The following is a 20,228-nucleotide window of genomic DNA, read 5'->3' as shown; positions in this document are numbered from 1 at the left end:
GCCAACCACCCGACTATACAAAGATGTGATCTGACCCGGTGCTAGTGTCATGTAAAATAATGAACCAGGACATGAGAGCCGGCTGACGGCCGCGGAACTGTAATACAGCTGAGAAATCAAGATAACAAATTACATGAAAATGGTAGTCAGGGGGTTAATGAGTGATGTCACAGAGGGGCACGGGGTCCACAGTACCGCGCAGCGGCAGAAGCAACGCAATCTCTGAAGTCCACTTGTGTTTAGTCCCCCGAGAGGACTTTAACATGCCCTCGTCTGATCGCTTCTTCCATAGACTGCAATAATCTAACACTGCAGCCTATGGGAGATTCACTGTGTTCCTATGGAGCCCTGTCACAGGCAGGCGGCCTCCGAGCATTCACAGAGCCCGAGGCCGAGATGGCAACCAAATGGCTCCCTCCATCTTGGTTCGGGGAAGGAGCATCAGGCCCAGGATTTTACCAGATGCCATGGTCGTCATTGACCATGACTTGTGAGGGGTTAAGTGTCTGTAATCAGCGCTATCGCCGATCATAGACTCAGTCCTGGAACAGTGAGCAGAGAGGGGAGGCTGCCATGTACCGCATGCTATAGTACAGGAGGCTGGCAGAGAAAGGATTGGGCAGAGGTTGTGATCTGGCTACCTGGCAGCTGCCCATCCCAGCCTCCTATAACAGATGCACACCTTTTATTATACAGGAGGCTGGTGGGGCTGGGATGGCGGCGTGTGGCTGCACACTCAGGACTTTGCCTGCTGCTGTACCTGGCCTTCTCTCCTCTCCTAGTCTGTGAAGTCCAGGAGGAAAGGGTGAACCACTTGGACTCTGCCCTCCTATCTCATGCCCAGAACCACTGTGCACTAGTAGGCAAGGCAAAGGGGGGCCCAGGCACATACCTGAAAAACAAGTCCTGTGCATGCCTGCTGTGCCTCCTCTGCCAGTGCCGTGATGCTGCACCCGTTGAGGACTTCACTTGGTGGGCGGGATGCGACTGCGCTACCTGATGAGATTCATTTACATATCGTGCCGCCAGCTTGTTCTCTGAAGGCAGCTCAACTCATCATCATGTATGGGGGCGGGCACCCTTTTAATGAATGTGGTGCAGAGTGGCTGGGCATGGCGAGGCACCTGGGGGCGGGAAGGAGCGTCAGGGGCAGCGAGGCACCTGAGGGCAGGAGGGAGCGTCAGGGGCAGCGAGGCACCTGGGGGCGGGAGGGAGCGTCAGGGGCAGCGAGGCACCTGGGGGCGGGAGGGAGCATCAGGGGCAGCGAGGCACCTGGGGGCGGGAGGGAGCATCAGGGGCAGCGAGGCACCTGGGGGCGGGAGGGAGCATCAGGGGCAGTGAGGCACCTGGGGGCGGGAAGGAGCATCAGGGGCAGCGAGGCACCTGGGGGCGGGAGGGAGCGTCAGGGGCAGCGAGGCACCTGGGGGCGGGAAGGAGCATCAGGGGCAGTGAGGCACCTGGGGGCGGGAAGGAGCGTCAGGGGCAGCGAGGCACCTGGGGGCGGGAAGGAGCGTCAGGGGCAGCGAGGCACCTGGGGGCGGGAAGGAGCGTCAGGGGCAGCAAGGCACCTGGGGGCGGGAAGGAGCATCAGGGGCAGCGAGGCACCTGGGGGCAGGAGGGAGCGTCAGGGGTAGCGAGGCACCTGGGGGCAGGAGGGAGCGTCAGGGGCAGCGAGGCACCTGGGGGCGGGAGGGAGCGTCAGGGGTAGCGAGGCACCTGGGGGCAGGAGGGAGCGTCAGGGGCAGCGAGGCACATGACTGATGATGCTCCGTGCCTCTCTGTGATCTCTTTACTACGAAATCACAGTGACAACTTTATCTCTTATCTCGCTGTGATTTCGTAGTAAAGAGATCACAGAGAGGCACGGAGCATCATCAGTCATGTTACTGCTCCGGGCCTCTGCTGTCCGCATCGGGTCTTGGCTGTCATTCACGGAGCGGATGTCACGCACGGCATCTGCTCGTGTGAAACAGCCCTAAGGGCCATGAGGAAACAACTAGTGCAGGGGGAGGAAGGACTCCTGCAAGACTCTGTTTAGGGTTAGGGCTATGTAATGACGCCCCCTCCCCAATATCAATACCAGGAGGGAACATTTCGGCACCAGGCCGCTGATACATGGCCCCACGGTGCTCCCGTCATAGCAGGAAGACGAGGGCTGCCCTGTTCTCCGCGACAATGCCTCGTACACTGCAGACCCTGAGCCCCGCCCTGAGCTGAGCCAGGAGATTTAGGACTTCCGCTTTCTCCAGACGTCACTTCCGGCGTCTTCCTTACAAGCTGCTGGGCGGCCGTGTTGTCTCCGCCATAGGATGCCGCCGTCCGCTCTCTCACACGAGCGGATCCGCTGCCTGACAGAGAGCCAGGCCCCGCTCAGGACAGCGGAGACCCCGAGCACTGACAGGGCTGATGACGCTCCGCGCCTCTGTGATCTTTTTGCTACAAAATCCTGGTGACAACTTTATCTCACTGTGATTTTGTAGTATAAACATCAGAGGCGTCATCAGCCCTGTCAGTGCCCGGGGTCTCCGCTGTCCGGGCCGCGCTCTCTGTCAGGCAGCGGATTATCTGAAAGATTCAGAGGCCGAAGGGTTTTCTCCTGTCTGGAGGCGGCGCCCGCGGCTAGCCCCGCCCCTCCAGCTGAGATTGAAAAAGTAGTCCGGGGACATGTTCCTAGTGTACAGATGGACCATATCACCGGGAGGCGCTGGTCTGTGGTGGTCGCTGCTGCCTCCTGTGCGACATCTCGGCTTGTGATGGAGGTAACGAAGATGATGGCGGCGGCGCTCAGCACCGTTACTTCAGGTGGGTGCCCGGTGCCAATGTGGCCCCTGCCCAGATACAGATTTGTTTGGGTGGCCTCCTGATTGTCCCCATGTAGTGGGGTCTCGAAGTCTGATTCACCCGATCAGTATAATGCAAAATGTAGTGTGTGTGTACACATAGAGGAGCTCTGCTCACCTGGTTATACGCTGGCTGGACCGAGGGGAGGGGTGTCGCTGGCTGGACCGAGGGGAGGGGTGTCGCTGGCTGGACCGAGGGGAGGGGTGTCGCTGGCTGGACCGAGGGGAGGGGTGTCGCTGGCTGGACCGAGGGGAGGGGTGTCGCTGGCTGGACCGAGGGGAGGGGTGTCGCTGGCTGGACCGAGGGTAGGGGTGTCGCTGGCTGGACCGAGGGGAGGGGTGTCGCTGGCTGGACCGAGGGGAGGGGTGTCGCTGGCTGGACCGAGGGGAGGGGTGTCGCTGGCTGGACCGAGGGGAGGGGTGTCGCTGGCTGGACCGAGGGGGGGGGGAGGGGTGTCGCTGGCTGGACCGAGGGGGGGGGGAGGGGTGTCGCTGGCTGGACCGAGGGGGGGGGGAGGGGTGTCGCTGGCTGGACCGAGGGGGGGGGGGAGGGGTGTCGCTGGCTGGACCGAGGGGGGGGGGAGGGGTGTCGCTGGCTGGACCGAAGGGAGGGGGAGTGTCGCTGGCTGGACCGAGGGGGGGGAGGGGTGTCGCTGGCTGGACCGAAGGGGGGGGGGAGGGGGAGTGTCGCTGGCTGGACCGAAGGGGGGGGGGTGTGTGTGTCGCTGGCTGGACCGAGGGGGGAGGGGTGTCGCTGGCTGGACCGAGGGGGGGGGGGGGGGGTGTCGCTGGCTGGACCGAAGGGGGGGAGGGGGAGTGTCGCTGGCTGGACCGAGGGGGGGGGGGGGTTGTGTGTCGCTGGCTGGACCGAGGGGGGGAGTGGTGTCGCTGGCTGGACCGGGGGGGAGGGGGAGTGTCGCTGGCTGGACCGGGGGGAGGGGGGAGTGTCGCTGGCTGGACCGAGGGGGGAGGGGTGTCGCTGGCTGGACCGAAGGGGGGGGGAGGAGGAGTGTCGCTGGCTGGACCGAGGGGGGGGGGGGGGGGTGTGTGTCGCTGGCTGGACCGAGGGGGGGAGGGGTGTCGCTGGCTGGACCGAGGGGGGGGGGGGGGGAGGGGTGTCGCTGGCTGGACCGAGGGGGGGGGGAGGGGTGTCGCTGGCTGGACCGAGGGGGGGGGGGGGGGTGTGTGTGTCGCTGGCTGGACCGAGGGGGGGGGAGGGGTGTCGCTGGCTGGACCGAGGGGGGGGGGTGGGTGTCGCTGGCTGGACCGAGGGGGGGAGGGGTGTCGCTGGCTGGACCGAGGGGGGGGGGGGGGGGGGTGTGTCGCTGGCTGGACCGAGGGGGGGAGGGGTGTCGCTGGCTGGACCGGGGGGGGGGGGGAGTGTCGCTGGCTGGACCGGGGGGGGAGGGGGTAGTGTCGCTGGCTGGACCGGGGGGGGGGGAGGGGGAGTGTCGCTGGCTGGACCGAGGGGGGGAGGGGTGTCGCTGGCTGGACCGAAGGGGGGGAGGGGGAGTGTCGCTGGCTGGACCGAGGGGGGGGGGGGTGTCGCTGGCTGGACCGAGGGGGGGAGGGGTGTCGCTGGCTGGACCGAGGGGGGGGGGGGGGGGTGTCGCTGGCTGGACCGAGGGGGGGGGGGGAGGGGTGTCGCTGGCTGGACCGAGGGGGGGGGGGAGGGGTGTCGCTGGCTGGACCGAGGGGGGGGGAGGGGTGTCGCTGGCTGGACCGAGGGGGGGGAGGGGTGTCCGCGGGGGAACGCGGGGGGGGGGAGGGGTGTCGCTGGCTGGACCGAGGGGGGGGGGGGGGTGTCGCTGGCTGGACCGAGGGGGGGGGGGAGGGGGTAGTGTCGCTGGCTGGACCGAGGGGGGGGGGAGGGGGAGTGTCGCTGGCTGGACCGAGGGGGGGGGGGGGAGGTGGGAGTGTCGCTGGCTGGACCGAGGGGGGGGAGGGGTGTCGCTGGCTGGACCGAAGGGGGGGAGGGAGGGTGTCGCTGGCTGGACCGAGGGGGGGGGGAGGGGTGTCCGCTGGCTGGACCGAGGGGGGGGGGGGGGGTGTGGTGTGTGTCGCTGGCTGGACCGATGGGGGGGAGGGGTGTCGCTGGCTGGACCGAAGGGGTGGGGGAGGGGGAGGGTCGCTGGCTGGAACGCAGGGGGGGGGGAGGGGTGTCGCTGGCTGGACCGAGGGGGGGGAGGGGGTGTCGCTGTGCTGGACCGAGGGGGGGGGGGAGGGGAGTGCGCTGGCTGGACCGAGGGGGGGGAGGGGTGTCGCTGGCTGGACCGAAGGGGGGGAGGGAGGGTGTCGCTGGCTGGACCGAGGTGGGGGGGGAGGGGTGTCGCTTGGCTGGACCGAGGGGGGGGGGAGGGGTGTCGCTGGCTGGACCGAGGGGGGGGGGGAGGGTTGTCGCTGGCTGGACCGAGGGGGGGGGAGGGGGTGTTCGCTGGGCTGGACCGAGGGGGGGGGGGAGGGGTGTCGCTGGCTGGACCGAGGGGGGGGGAGGGGTGTCGCTGGCTGGGACCGAGGGGGGGGGGAGGGGTGTCCGCTGGCTGGCCGAGGGGGGGAGGGGTGTCGCTGGGCTGGACCGAAGGGCGGGGGAGGGGGAGTGGGAGTGTCGCTGGCTGGACCGAGGGGGGGGAGGGGTTCGCTGGCTGGACCGAAGGGGGGAGGGGGGGTGTCGCTGGCTGGACCGAAGGGGGGGGGGGGGGTTGGGAGGGGTGTCGCTGGCTGGACCGAGGGGGGGGGGGGGGGAGGGGGCAGTGTCGCTGTGCTGGACCGAGGGGGGGGGAGGGGTGTCGCTGGCTGGACCGAAGGGGGGGAGGGAGGGTGTCGCTGGCGGACCGAGGGGGGGGGGGGGTTGGGAGGGGTGTCGCTGGCTGGACCGAGGGGGGGGGAGGGGTGTCGCTGGCTGGACCGAGGGGGGGGGAGGGGTGTCGCTGGCTGGACCGAGGGGGGGGGAAGGGTGTCGCTGGCTGGACCGAGGGGGGGAGGGGTGTCGCTGCTGGACCGAGGGGGGGGGGAGGGGTGTCGCTGGCTGGACCGAAGGGGGGGAGGGGGGGTGTCGCTGGCTGGACCGAAGGGGGGGGGGGGGGGTTGGGAGGGGTGTCGCTGGCTGGACCGAGGGGGGGGAGGGGTGTCGCTGGCTGGACCGAGGGGGGGGAGGGGTGTCGCTGGCTGGACCGAGGGGGGGGAGGGGTGTCGCTGGCTGGACCGAGGGGGGAGGGGGGGGTGTCGCTGGCTGGGGGGGGGGGGTGTCGCTGGCTGGACCGGGGGGGGGGGGTGTCGCTGGCTGGACCGAGGGGGGGGGGGGGGGGTGTCGCTGGCTGGACCGGGGAGGGGGGGTGTCGCTGGGGGGGGAGGGGGGTGTCGCTGGCTGGACCGAGGGGGGGGGGGGTGTCGCTGGCTGGACCGGGGAGGGGGGTGTCGCTGGGGGGGAGGGGGGGGTGTCGCTGGCTGGACCGGGGGGGGGGAGGGGGTGTCGCTGGCTGGACCGGGGAGGGGGGGGTGTCGCTGGGGGGGAGGGGGGGGTGTCGCTGGCTGGACCGGGGGGGGGGAGGGGGTGTCGCTGGCTGGACCGGGGGGGGGGAGGGGGGGTTGTCGCTGGCTGGACCGGGGAGGGGGGGCGTCGCTGACTGGACCGGGGGGGGAGGGGGGGTGTCGCTGGCTGGACCAGGGAGGGGGGGCGTCGCTGGCTGGACCGGGGGGGGGGGGGGGAGTGTCGGTGTCGCTGGCTGGACCGAGGGGGGGGGAGGGGGGGGGTGTCGCTGGCTGGACCGGGGGGGGGGGGGGAGGGGGGGTGTCGCTGGCTGGACCGGAGGGGGGGAGTGTCGGTGTCGCTGGCTGGACCGAGGGGGGGGGGGAGGGGGTGTCGCTGGCTGGACCGAGGGGGGGGGGGGTCGCTGGCTGGACCGAGGGGGGGGGGGTGTCGCTGGCTGGACCGAGGGGGGGGGGGGTCGCTGGCTGGACCGGGGGGTCGCTGGCTGGCCCGAGGGGGGGGGGTGTCGCTGGCTGGACCGAGGGGGGGGGGGGGTGCCCAAGGTGGTCTCCGCCTTCCACCTTAATGAAGATATAGTCCTGCCCTCGTTTTGTCCATCTCCGGTGAACCGCAAGGAGCGCTCTCTCCATTCCCTGGACGTTGTCCGGGCTCTGCGTGTGTACCTGTCGGTTACTGCCTCTTTCCGCCGTACGGATTCCCTTTTCGTGATTCCGGAAGGGCCTCGTAATGATCTGGCGGCTTCCAAGGTCTCGGTAGCCACGGCTTATCGTGCCTGTGGCAGGGTTCCCCCAGCTGGGGTTACCGCGCACTCCACCAGGGCTAGGCGTAATCGCACCTCGGCATCTCAACTTTGTAAGACGGCCACCTGGTCTTCCTTGCATACCTTTTTACAAAGTTTTACCAGTTGCACTCTTTTTGGCATCGGCTGATGCTGTCCTTGGGCGCGAGGTATTGCAGGCGGTGGTTCCTGTTTGACCACTGGCCGTTTTCTCCTGGAGGTGCTGTTTTTTTTTTCCCACCCCATGGACTGCTCTAGGACGTCCCATGGTCTGTGTCCCCCAATGGAATGTGCGAGAAAAGGAGATTTATATATTTTTTTTTTTTTGTGAAACTCATCTGTAAAATCTTTTTCTAGTCTTTTTTCCATTGGGGGACACAGCTCCCACCCATTCTTACCTGTTGTAGGAAGGGTTGGTTTAGTTCTTCGGGTCCTGAAGGTTTTCGGTCCGACGGCGGTATTCCGTTATTCTGGTCTCTATGGCTTTGGTCTCCTTCTCCTATTGCTTTTGCACGCACTGGGGTCCTCCCGGTGGAACATGGGGGTATAGCCCGGGGAGGAGGAGCTTTCTTTTTTTATTTGCATAGTGTCTCCTCCTAGTAGTGGCCTAAGCTATACCCATGGTCTGTGTCCCCCAATGGAAAAGACGAGAAAAAGATTTTACAGGTGAGTTTCACAAAAAATCTCCTTTTTAAGCCTCATTCACACGTCGTCGTTCTCCACGGACAGCACGCCTCCCCGTTCAGTCACACATCAGTGTGTTAGCACGGGAGCACGCTCTATTTTGTCCGTGTTCACAGATCCATCACGCCCATTATAGTCTATGGTCCGTGAAAATCACAGATTAATAGGAAGAGATGCTTTGAAAATGATTTCACGGGTTCATCACTGACCACCTTGAGCTCACACATGGACTTGTGAATGAGACTTTATAATGTACAAGAAGCCAATCATCCCCCTCTTCTGTCTCTACAGGTGTCCTCATCATCCTGGCTGTACTACTACTCTCATCAGAAGGACACTATGTGCAGAGAGGATCAGACATAACTAGCTGCAGCATTAAATGCCCTGATGAGAAATCCGTCCTGAGTCTGTACACACTATGTGGCGGTAATGAGACGCTTCTCGCGGAGCGGTGGTGTGATGACAAGTGGAGCGGTAATGTCACTGAGCCCAGATTTCTCCTGGACACAAGCAGCGGGTGCTGGACCCTGACAGGTGCCGAGAAAAGCGACTCCTGCAGGTACAATCTCTGGCTTCATAACAGTTCAGGAGGTTTCCTCCACTCGACAGACGTCACAGTCCTAGGTAAGAGCTCATTACACGGGCAGCAGAGCTAGCACTCTACACCCAGCACCTAGATGCATGACTGATGGTGACTGATTCTCCTGATCCCTCCAGATCCTGTTCTCATCACCAGCATAACCAGTAACTCCAGCCGGCTGGGTGAGGACATTGCTGTGAGCGTCCACTTCTCTGGAGAGGAGACGGCTGTGGCCTGGGAGGTGGACGGGGGGCGTCTTCTCGACAGATACCATCTGATAGACGACAACAGGACGCTGATCATCCTGAGAGCCCAGAAAGACGATGCCGGGCGGAGACTCGGGGTCCGGATCACAAACCCCGTCAGTAACAAGACTCTGGAGCATCAGCTGCAGATTACAGGTATGAGGAGTATTACTGGGGTATTATACACCCCTCACATCTTCTATACCCTGTGTACTGGAGATTACAGGGAAGAGGGGTATTACTGGGGTATTATACACTCCTCACACCACCTATACCCTGTGTACTGGAGATTACAGGGAAGAGGGGAATTACTGGGGTAATATACACATAATATACACACCTTCTATAGCACGTGTACTGGAGATTACAGGTTAGAGGGGTATTACTGGGGTATTGTGTGCGCAATTTACGCTCTTTTCTGCCTTCCCAGCACGGCTCCTGATTAGATAAAAGGATATACGAGCTCGGGAGACTCAGACACGACCCCGGCGCCTCCACAACGGCACTCGCAGGAGGGTGTCCCTGCCCCAGGACAGGAAACAACACAGAAGCATAGGATTTTTAAATGCCTCCTCCCCTTACCTAATTCAGTTGCGGTTTCCTGTCCTCGGGTTCGCGTGGAAGCTCCTCCTGGAGTGCCAGGAATCCAGGGTGAAGAAGACCGCACGGCCTTATGATATTCCCCACGTTGTTGGAGGGCTGATGCAGTGAGCGGGGCCCCAGGGACGCATGGCCTTCCTTACCCATTCCTCGGTGTAAACCCTGTATCTCGGACTACCCCAGGCTCGCGATTCTCTCGACAGCGAGGGAGATCTTGCAGGATCTTTTTTGCAAGATGGATTAGAGAGACAATTTCTTTTCCCTACATCCAGAAAGATGTACAAACTCCACTGGAATAAAATGAAGCTTTCTCCAACTACAAACAGCGAGGTCAGAACATCCTAGATGGGGGGTAAATCACCGGAATGACCGTCCTGCTTCTCGGTCCAGTGATGCGCCCCCTCTGTCTGTGATCTGGACAAAATGTCTTCCAGTGCATCAAAGACGCATGTCTAGCAGTCAACGATCTCTCACCAAGAGGTACACTGCCCAAAAGGAAACTCTGGGAGACTTTATTTTTTTTAATTAGAGCAGGCGGAAGCACTTTTTTAACCACTCCAGTAATCATTTACATATCTGCCTTAGATGTAACTACAGGATAGGTTTTACATCAATCTGACACTTCTATCTGAGTGTGGAATTATTTATTTTTCGATCAGTGAGTGATTTATGATTTTCTTTTTTTCCATGTGATACTGTGTATATATGTGTGTCACAGACCCCATAAGTGTCACGACTATTTCATAGAGCCAAGTCCCTTTTTCAAATGGCCAAAACGGGCAAGCATTGACCTGGGGAACTGCCGAGCACCGAAATCGGCCTCAGCCCAGATGGACTTGAAGAAATGCTGGATGAAGTGGAGCTCCCATCTCGTGTGTGGGTTACCTAAAATGGTAGCTGGTGGACGCACGGGAGATCCTGCTACGGACTCCGACATGGAGAATTGCAGACAGCGAGCTCAATGACACCGCCTCAGCTCCCGTCTCCAAGGCCTTTCTCAGGAAGACAATCCTCCAAGCCATGAGACTGGTAATGGAGGAACTGGTGGATATTAAAGCGGAGCTTCGGCAGAGGAACCAGCGTGTAGTTGGGCTGAAGACGGCGCAGACCAGTATTGTTGCCTTCTCTGAGGCAGTGGAAACCTGCTCCTCGCATCATGCTGAATATATTAATAAAGCCCTGATGCTGAAAGAGGACTGAGAAAAACAAGGATAAAACGGAATAATAATTGACTGTAGACTCTAAAGAAAGTGACCTTGGACGTTTTTACTGAACTGCTGGGACCAGATGGCCACGGGAGTGGAGAAGATTTTGGATACTTTGGGGCATTTCACTGATTGCAATCCGGTCCTGGCTACCTATGTTGGACAACTAGGACCTCCCTAATTTCCTGAAGATTGAGCCTTGGTAGAGGGTGTGGAAGGTGCACAGAAGCCAAAGAAAGCACCGCTCCAAGCTGTGACCTTTCCAACTTGAGCTCCTTCATGTCTGCGCAAGGCCTGTAAATCCTCTGTTCCTGATCCGCACTACGGATTGAATACAGAGAAGGACTCTGGACGTATGGGACACTGAAAGGTTTGAGGGCCGTCGGTCCTGAGGTTAGCTTGGTTTTGTTTTCTAGTTTGACAGCCCTTTTGCCTCTGCTATAATGAGGCTTCTGAAGACCTGAGAATAGGTTACAGACATTCTGAATCTCGAGGATTTGATAGTTAACGTTTGGAGGTTACTTTACATTAGCTGTACTATGTGTTAGTAGAGACTCGGGAGGGGAGATAGTCGGGGAGAACGAGCTCTTGTGTTGCTTTTTTCATAGAGCGGAGTCGCCGCACCCCATCTCTAAAGGCGCCGTTACATGGAGCAGATATCGTACAGCGTCTCCTGCATACGAGCGAAAATGAGCGAGAATCGTGTGAGAAGTATGAACGATTAAAGAGGAGAGAACAAATCATTCATTTCTCGTCCATCGTTAGATTTTAGCATGCTCATTAATGGATCCATTCATATAATATGGAGTCTTCTGCTTAAGGACGTCCACTTCTCTGCCTTTCTGTCACTCTTCCAGTCTCTGTATCTCTGATACAACCTGCTGATGACACCCTGTGACGCTCTAAGCTCAGGGGCCACTTCCATCTGAGAACATCCTGCTTGAAGCCTCACAATGGCGAGGTCCTGATCATCAATTATTAGGTGTCGTCTTGGACTCATGATGTCACAGTGTGAGCAGCATGATGAGGAGGACTGTTTAATACCAATTCTAATGGAACCAGGACATTTATTGAGCGATTCGTGGATCAAACTCCTGTTGTGAATTTTGCTGTTAAGCCCCTTGTTAGAGAACAGCAAGTTGTGCAAAAAGTCCTGAAACAGTGAACAGTTGGACATGTGCATTCAGAAGGTCACATTATGTTCTCCTGTAAAGCCTCATTCACACGTCAGGGATTGTGAGCCAAAACCAGGATTGGAGCCTCCACAGACATGAAGTACAAGGGAAAGATCTGCTCCTGTTCTGTGTTTTAGAGCCGCCCCTGGTTTTTGCTCGAAATCACTGACCAAACACTGACATATGAATGAGTCATAAAGATTAGAATTTTAGAGCCGGGGTTGGTGGTTTGTGTTGGATGTTCTCTTGGCTCCTATGGAGAAGCCGATCATGGTCCTAGGATTGCCATAGAAGCGTTTTACTCCTTGACATTTGATATTCGCTATAGCCGTACTTGTACAGTATTGGGCATCTCCGTGTCATGTGTATAGCGGTACATGTGTTGTCTGTGAGCACCGTAATCTCTGTAATGTGAACCGTCCTCTGTGGCCGTCTTGGCGCTGATTATAACCTCGCTCCGGTGTCTTCTCTCCCCAGATCCGGGACAAGCTTGGATTCTTATTTGTGGTGTTTCTGCTGCTGTGATTGGTTTCCTGATACTTCTCATCGTTGTGCAGGTGAGTGTCTGTATTCCTCGATCAGTGCAGGGTCCCCGGGTAGTAGTCACACAGTACCCCCCCCCCCCCCCCCCCCCCCCAATCATTCGGTGCTGACCTCTCTGATCACTACACATCACCCATCATCCTCCCCGTTTTAGTATTAACCCCTTCCTGATCTATGCTGAGTACTGTCTCTCCATGTCACATACAATGGGGGTCACTTACATACGTTTTTCACAGGTATAAAAGAGGGGCGCCTAATTTATGACAAGGACTGAACCCCGTCAGAGATCAGGCGAAACCACCACCAGCAGTGTGTGGGGGGGGGGGGACATAGGCCGGAGTAAAAAGCTCCTCGGCAGCTGTGCAGGACGGTGGACGTCGGTCGCAGCCGCACACCTCTGGGTGATAACCGCAGGATTGGAGGTGACGGACATGTAACCTCTATGTGCACAGAGGCTGCTAATGACGGGACTTCAGATGTAGTCATAACACGTGTGAGCTCTGCGTGTTCTGTGCAGTCACGTGACCTGTAGCATGTCTTATATCCCCAGCGTCGTAAGAAGATGAAGCTGAATCATTCAGAAGAACATGGACGACTGAGCAGCAGCTCCCCAGATGCAGGTACTGATCATGTCTGTGTGTAATGAAGGTGAAGGGCTTATTAGGATATGATGATGTCCCAGGGACTTATCTCCCGGCCAGCACCTGGTTGTAGAAGGTGGAGCTGAACCCAAAGACGATGTCAGGGCGGCCATAGACGTATCCACCGAAATACAAAAGGGGAAATCTGTGGACAATGTGCAGCAAAATCTTCATGTATAATCTCTGCAACGTGGACCTGGGTGGTCTGTGCCCGTCATGGCCCCCCACATACTGATTATAGTGTATATGTGCCCGTCATGGCCCCCCACATACTGATTATAGTGTATATGTGCCCGTCATAGCCCTCTACATACTGATTATAGTGTATATGTGCCCGTCATGGCCCCCCACATACTGATTATAGTGTATATGTGCCCGTCATAGCCCCCTACATACTGATTATAATGTATATGTGCCCGTCATAGCCCTCTACATACTGATTATAGTGTATATGTGCCCGTCATAGCCCTCTACATACTGATTATAGTGTATATGTGCCCGTCATAGCCCCCTACATACTGATTATAGTGTATATGTGCCCGTCATAGCCCCCTACATATTGTATATAGTGTATATGTGCCCGTCATAGCCCTCTACATACTGATTATAGTGTATATGAGCCCGTCATAGCCCCCTACATACTGATTATAGTGTATATGTGCCCGTCATGGCCCTCTACATACTGATTATAGTGTATATGTGCCCGTCATAGCCCCCTACATACTGATTATAGTGTATATGTACCCGTCATAGCCCTCTACATACTGATTATAGTGTATATGTGCCCGTCATAGCCCTCTACATACTGATTATAGTGTATATGTGCCCGTCATGGCCCCTACATACTGATTATAGTGTATATGTGCCCGTCATAGCCCTCTACATACTGATTATAGTGTATATGTGCCCGTCATAGCCCCCTACATACTGATTATAGTGTATATGTGCCCGTCATAGCCCTCTACATACTGATTATAGTGTATATGAGCCCGTCATAGCCCTCTACATACTGATTATAGTGTATATGTGCCCGTCATAGCCCCTACATACTGATTATAGTGTATATGAGCCCGTCATAGCCCTCTACATACTGATTATAGTGTATATGTGCCCGTCATAGCCCTCTACATACTGATTATAGTGTATATGTGCCCGTCATAGCCCCCTACATACTGATTATAGTGTATATGAGCCCGTCATGGCCTCTACATACTGATTATAGTGTATATGTGCCCGTCATAGCCTTCTACATACTGATTATAGTGTATATGTGCCCGTCATAGTCCCCTACATACTGATTATAGTGTATATGAGCCCGTCATGGCCCTCTACATACTGATTATAGTGTATATGTGCCCGTCATGGCCCTCTACATACTGATTATAGTGTATATGTGCCCGTCATGGCCCTCTACATACTGATTATAGTGTATATGTGCCCGTCATGGCCCTCTACATACTGATTATAGTGTATATGTGCCCGTCATGGCCCTCTACATACTGATTATAGTGTATATGTGCCCGTCATAGCCCCCTACATACTGATTATAGTGTATATGTGCCCGTCATAGCCCTCTACATACTGATTATAGTGTATATGTGCCCGTCATAGCCCCCTACATACTGATTATAGTGTATATGTGCCCGTCATAGCCCCTACATACTGATTATAGTGTATATGAGCCCGTCATGGCCCCTACATACTGATTATAGTGTATATGTGCCCGTCATAGCCCCCTACATACTGATTATAGTGTATATGTGCCCGTCATAGCCCCCTACATACTGATTATAGTGTATATGTGCCCGTCATAGCCCCTACATACTGATTATAGTGTATATGAGCCCGTCATGGCCCCCTACATACTGATTAAAAGTTTAAGAACACTTGAAAAATGGCAAAAAATCACATTCATCATGGCTGGATCTTAACAAGGTTCCAAGTAGAGCTTCCACATGCAACAAGAAGAAATGGGAGGGAGACAGAACATTTTTTGAGCATTAAATTTAATGAAAACAGCGAATAAACTGAAACGGACTGTTTTTCAGTTGATCAAAAGTTTAGGACCACACCTCCAAAAAAAACTAAACCCCCCCCCCCCCCTTCCAAAACAGAAATCCAACTTCCAAACATGACCTCAGTAATGAGTAGCTCCGCCGTTATGGTTTCGGCATGCTTGATGCAAGCGTTTCCATGGAGTGTGAACATTTCTCCAAGTGGTGAAGACGGCCGCACGAAGGCCATCTACTGTCTGGAACTGTTGTCCATTTTTGTAAACTTCCCTTGCCATCCATCCCCAAAGGTTCTCAATTGGATTTAGATCAGGGGAACACGCAGGATGGGCCAAAAGAGGGATGTTATTCTCCTGGAAGAAGTCCCTTGTCCTGCGGGCATTGTGTACTGTAGCGTTGTCCTGTTACCACACAGACGAGGGCCCTCAGTCATGAGGAATGCTCTCTGCAACATCTGGACATAGCCAGCGGCCGTTTGACGCCCCTGCGCTTCCTGAAGCTCCATTGTTCCACTGAAGGAAAAAGCCCCCCAGACCATTATGGCGCCCCCTCCACTGTGGCGCGTAGAAAACATCTCAGGTGGGATCTGCTTGTCATGCCAGTAACTTTGGAAACCATCAGGACCATCAAGGTTACATTTTTTTCTCATCAGAGAATAAAACTTTCTTCCACCTTTTGAATGTCCGATGTTTGGTGCTCTCCTGCAAAGTCCAAACGAGCAGTTCTGTGGCGTTCAAGGAGACGAGGTCTTTGAAGATGTTTTTTGTTTTTGAGGCCCTTCAGTCTCAGATGCCGTCTGATGGTTATGGGGCTGCAGTCAGCACCAGTAAGGGCCTTCATTTGGGTCGAGGATCGTCCAGTGTCTTGACGGACAGCCAATTGGATCCTCCGGCTCAGTGCTGGTGAAATTTTTTGGGTCTTCGACTTGACTTTTTTGTTCCAGAACCCTCAGGATCATTTAAGAAATTCCAAATGACTGTCTTCCTGCGTCCCACCTCAGCAGCGATGGCGCGCTGTGAGAGACCCCGCTTATGCAGTTCAACAACCTGACCACGTTCAAAAAGGGAGAGTGTTTTTGCCTTTGCCATCACAACGTGTGACTACCTGACAGAAGATGACAATGAAGCCACATCTCTGCACAGATTTGGCCTTTTAAAGGCAGGTGGTCCTAAACTATGGATCAGCTGAAAAACAGCCTGTTTCAGTTTATTCGTTGTTTTCATTAAATTGAATGCTCAAAAAATCCTTTGTCTCGCTCCCATCTCTTCTTGTTGCATGTTGAAGCTCCACCTGGAACCTTGTGAAGATCCGGCCATGATGAATAGGATTGTTTGCCATTTTTCAAGTGGTCTTAAACTTTTGATCAGGACTGTATTGTTGGGCTCTTTCTTACCCCCTGACATTAGAGGACCCATCATCGTCTAGTATATAGTTATATTACAGTACGGAGGACGTACATCTAACGAGCGGGAAATCTCCTTTAGCAGCATATGGACAGGAATTTCATTCATTATTTTAAAGGGGTTCTCTGACTTCAGTAAGTGGCATTCATCATGTAGAGGAAGCTAATACCAGGCACTTGCTAATGTATTGTGATTCTCCATGTTGCTTCCTTTGCTGGCTGGATTCATTTTTCCATCACATTATACACTGTTTCCATGGTTACGACCACCCTGTCATCCAGCTGTGATGGTCGTGCTTGCACACTATATTAAAAAGCGACGACCTGTGCGCACTCCTGCTGTTTCAGCCACCAGAGGAGCCGGAGCCTTTTCCTGTAGTGTGCAAGCCTGACCACCGCTGATGGATTGCAGGGTGTTCGTAACCATGGAAACGAGCAGTGTATAATGCGTTGGAAAAACTGGATGATTACCATAGGATTAGCTCTATTGGGGCCGTATCGCCGTCGGTCTGCTGCCGTCTGATTGGACAGTGTGCTGCTAAGCCAGTGTATCTAAGCTTGGAGCGGTACAGTGGTTTATCAGCGCGGCATTCCACATTATAGGCTGAGATGCAATGTTTGACAGTCCTGCACCTCATCATGAATTGGGCTAAAAGCAAACATTACTGCCGGGGGCCATTATGTATACTGAGTGGCCTGCAATGAAATTCATAATTTTTTTTAAAAGCCATGAAAAACTTTTTTTTTTTTTTATATATTCATTTTATTTTTTATGTTGTGTGCATATAGCATAAGGGTATGAGCACACAGTGCGGTCATGTTGCGGCACAGCAGTAGGGGCGTCAGCGGGCTCTGATTAGTCTAATGAAGATCGCTCTGTTTAATGGGTCTGTATTGTTAATGGCTGCGCTGTGTGGCGATTCAGCATGGCCATTAACAATGCAGACTTAGGGTTGTTGCGATACCAAAATTTAGATTCGATGCCATAAAAAAGTATTGCGATACTCTATACCACGCAAAAAAAAGAACACAAAAAAAAACCACGTGCATTCTGCATTTAAAAAAATGGCAAATGGCGCCATTTTTCTTTTTTTTTCTTTTTTTCTGTTCCAGCGTTCACCGCATAGGAGATTTATTTATTTATATATATATATATATATATATATATATATATATATATATATATATATATATATTATATTATATTTTTTAAATATTTTAATAGTTTGGACTTTTCGGACGTGGCGATATGTGGTGTGTTTTATTTATTGTTTTATATATTTTATATGTAAAATTAGGAAAAGGGGTGATCCATACTTAATATTTTGGTGTGACTATTTCAGACGAGTCCGCTGCCCAGGACATGTGTTTTTTTTTTTTTTTTTTGGAATGTTCTTATTTGTTTAATGGCTCTTTCACCGTTCCATCCCCAGTTCTGCTTGTTGAGCGTTATCACATAGAGGTCTCCTATAACAGATATTTTCTTACAGATAGAGAAGAAGACGGGGCAGAGGAATCTCGTGTATCAGCAGACTATGGCGGAGTCTCGTGTATCAGCAGACTATGGAGAAATCTCATGAACATTATCAGCAGACTATGGCGGAGTCTCGTGTATCAGCAGACTATGGAGAAATCTCATGAACATTATCAGCAGACTATGAAGGAATCTCAATTATGAAGAAACTCCGCAGATGGAGGAGAGGAGACGACAGGTGACGCCCCCAGAAGTCGCACAGAACTGAGCGGACTGTGGCCCTTACTCTGCAGGGATCCAGAGACTTTGGATAATTTTTATATTACAGAATTTTCTATTATCTGATTTGTTTCTAATCATGAGAAAAAACAAGACCCTGAACCCAAAGACCTGAGAACAAAACGTTATTTTTTTTTTTTTATACGCGGCGTCTAATTCATTAAAGGCCCACATCTCCATGTCCACTGCATTTGGAATTTACTGTATTTGGACATTTGCACCTTTTTTCACCTTGATTCATGAGACTATTACTGCGTTTACGGGGCCGACTCCACCCACTTCTCACCACTGCTTGGACATTTCTCTCCAAAAATGAAAATATTTTGTACAATTTTAAGAGTTTTTAACCTAATAAATGTGGGGCGTAGCACCAGCGGCTCTACAGGACTTACCTCTCCTGTGGCTGCAGTTTTTTTGCCCCTGGCTACAAATATCTGGTCTGTGGTTTGTTTGTTTTTTTACTTTTACAGTAATATTTTATTCCGTTTATCAGGTTGTCGGCCTCGCGCTCGTGGTCCATTATTCCACATGACACCAGTCAGATCCTGCCCCTTTCTCTGTGAGATTGTCTTGGTCACAAACCGACCTGATGTGATGAGGTCTCCTAATAGTTCTGAAGTTGAGTGAGCCGGCGCGAGGCCACGACAGACACGTACAAGATGTGCTCCTCGTAATGAGCAGTGCACTTATCTATAGTGGAGACCAGCTTCGAGCTACTAGGTTTTGTTTGAGATAAGAAAATGAATGGTCAGCATGGGGGGGGAAGATTAGGGGCCCACTATGGAATTTGTGCTCCTGCCTAAATCCCCTTCTTATGTAAGTGCAGGTTACACATAGATAGAAAATGAATACATATACAAAATGGACTCCCTCGTGCTTTCCCTTACAAATCCCCCCTTTTGTGAATATCTTCAGGTATTGCTCATGTGGTAATCGCACATCCAGGACTTGCTACCTCTTCACCAGATTCCCTCCTGAGCGTCCTGCAAATTACATCCCAATTACACATTCTGGATCTTTCCAGGGGGAGATCTTGCTTGTTGGGGCATCCAGTCCTCCTTCAGCATCTTAAGAGTCCATACATTTTTTTTGCACCAGGATCAATAGCTACACAAGGTAAAGGGGGGGTGAGAGGCATCATTTCTTCCAGTCTCAACACTCAAAACTTTCTTGAAATGCATGGACCCAATCTATGTACTGCAGTGGCAGTTGGGAAGAGGACTTGGAAGGGTTCCTCAAATTGGGGGTTGAGACCTTTCCTGACGTGTCTCCTCAGGACCACCCTGTCTCCGAGTGTCTCCCTTCAGAACTATTGGGATCTGGAATAGATACAAACACCGGTTTATGGACCTTTATTTATTGGGCCTGTAGGGCCTGCACATACTCTGACAAGGAACGGTTTAAAGGCCAGTACTTGTGGGACATCCAGGCCAGTACGAGGGGCAGACACAAAGAGGATTTCATAAGGGGGCAATCCAGTTTTTTTCTACTGAGTGTACCTGATTGAGAACAAGGCTACATGTAAGCTGTCAACCCAATTCTTCCCTGTCCCCTTCGTGCTGTTTTGTTCTTTCGGCTTTTCCCGAGCTTTGTGGGTGGTATGAAACCTGGAATGCTTGTTGGATGCCTAAGGCCTCTGTCACTGCTTTCATGATTTCCCCTGTGAACCCGGTCACTTTCTGTTACTTCTCGGACCCTATATCTCCACACTACTTCCTTGAGCAGTTTCTGAGCGGTGGCTTTTGGAATAGCATGTGCCACCGGCCAGGTTTCAGGCCATCCAGAGAACAAGTCTACTGAGACCAAGACCTATTCGGAATTACCCACCTTAGGTAGCTGTATGTAATCCTCCTGCAGTCTCCGGAACAAGTAATCCGGTCTCTGGGTGCTCTTCCTGGGTACTCGGGTAGGCTTACCGGGGTTATTTCTTGCACATGTAAGGCATAATAATAATCTTTATTACTATAGTGCCACCATTAGGGCTGCAGTAAACAATTATTTTAGTAATCGAGTATTCTATCGATTATTTTCCCTTTCATCCTCCATGACGACATACCATGAGAGATGACCCGCCTCCAACCGGGTAGGGACAGGAAGTATAAATTTGACCCTCCTTTGGCTCTTCCTCAGTGTCTCCTGTCCCTCCAGGTAGATGGATCATCCTCATGGCATATGCTATGAGCCCATTTGTGTTACAGGTAAGAAGAAGGAAATGCCTTAAAAGCACATGAGGGAAGCAAACAGCACCCGTGCCCTAGTTGAGCATTGAGGGGCTGCGAAGAT

At 54.3% G+C, this 20,228-nt stretch overlaps 1 protein-coding gene across 3 annotated transcripts; it reads left to right on the top strand.

Annotated features, from left to right (window-relative positions):
• Positions 1 to 2,315: 2,315 nt before the first annotated feature.
• Positions 2,316 to 18,378, top strand: LOC122930622. 3 transcript variants are annotated; one of them, XM_044284130.1, is made up of 7 exons: positions 2,316 to 2,334; positions 2,556 to 2,802; positions 8,081 to 8,413; positions 8,507 to 8,770; positions 12,072 to 12,151; positions 12,688 to 12,757; positions 17,683 to 18,378. In XM_044284130.1, exons 2-7 carry the CDS (start codon positions 2,682 to 2,684, stop codon positions 17,868 to 17,870), a joined length of 1,056 nt encoding a protein of 351 aa, XP_044140065.1. In that variant the 5' UTR covers positions 2,316 to 2,334; positions 2,556 to 2,681; the 3' UTR covers positions 17,871 to 18,378. The 3 variants fall into 3 exon arrangements, with proteins under 3 accessions (XP_044140065.1, XP_044140064.1, XP_044140063.1); XM_044284129.1 differs by lacking the exon at positions 2,316 to 2,334 and having other exon boundaries at positions 2,381 to 2,802; positions 17,683 to 17,709; positions 17,827 to 18,378; XM_044284128.1 differs by lacking the exon at positions 2,316 to 2,334 and having other exon boundaries at positions 2,382 to 2,802.
• The last annotated feature ends 1,850 nt before the right edge of the window (positions 18,379 to 20,228 follow it).

Source organism: Bufo gargarizans, chromosome 3 (assembly GCF_014858855.1).
Source record: "Bufo gargarizans isolate SCDJY-AF-19 chromosome 3, ASM1485885v1, whole genome shotgun sequence".
In the NCBI taxonomy this organism is placed as follows: domain Eukaryota; kingdom Metazoa; phylum Chordata; class Amphibia; order Anura; family Bufonidae; genus Bufo; species Bufo gargarizans.
This window is presented reverse-complemented; position numbering and strand designations above follow the sequence as displayed.

Excerpts from the sequence above, each read along its gene's own strand:
- LOC122930622 (XM_044284130.1), top strand. The coding sequence starts at position 2,682 with ATGGACCATATCACCGGGAGGCGCTGGTCTGTGGTGGTCGCTGCTGCC. Across the intron at positions 2,803-8,080 it reads GCTCAGCACCGTTACTTCAG|GTGTCCTCATCATCCTGGCT; the intron begins GTGGGTGCCCGG and ends CTGTCTCTACAG. Across the intron at positions 12,758-17,682 it reads CAGCAGCTCCCCAGATGCAG|ATAGAGAAGAAGACGGGGCA; the intron begins GTACTGATCATG and ends ATTTTCTTACAG.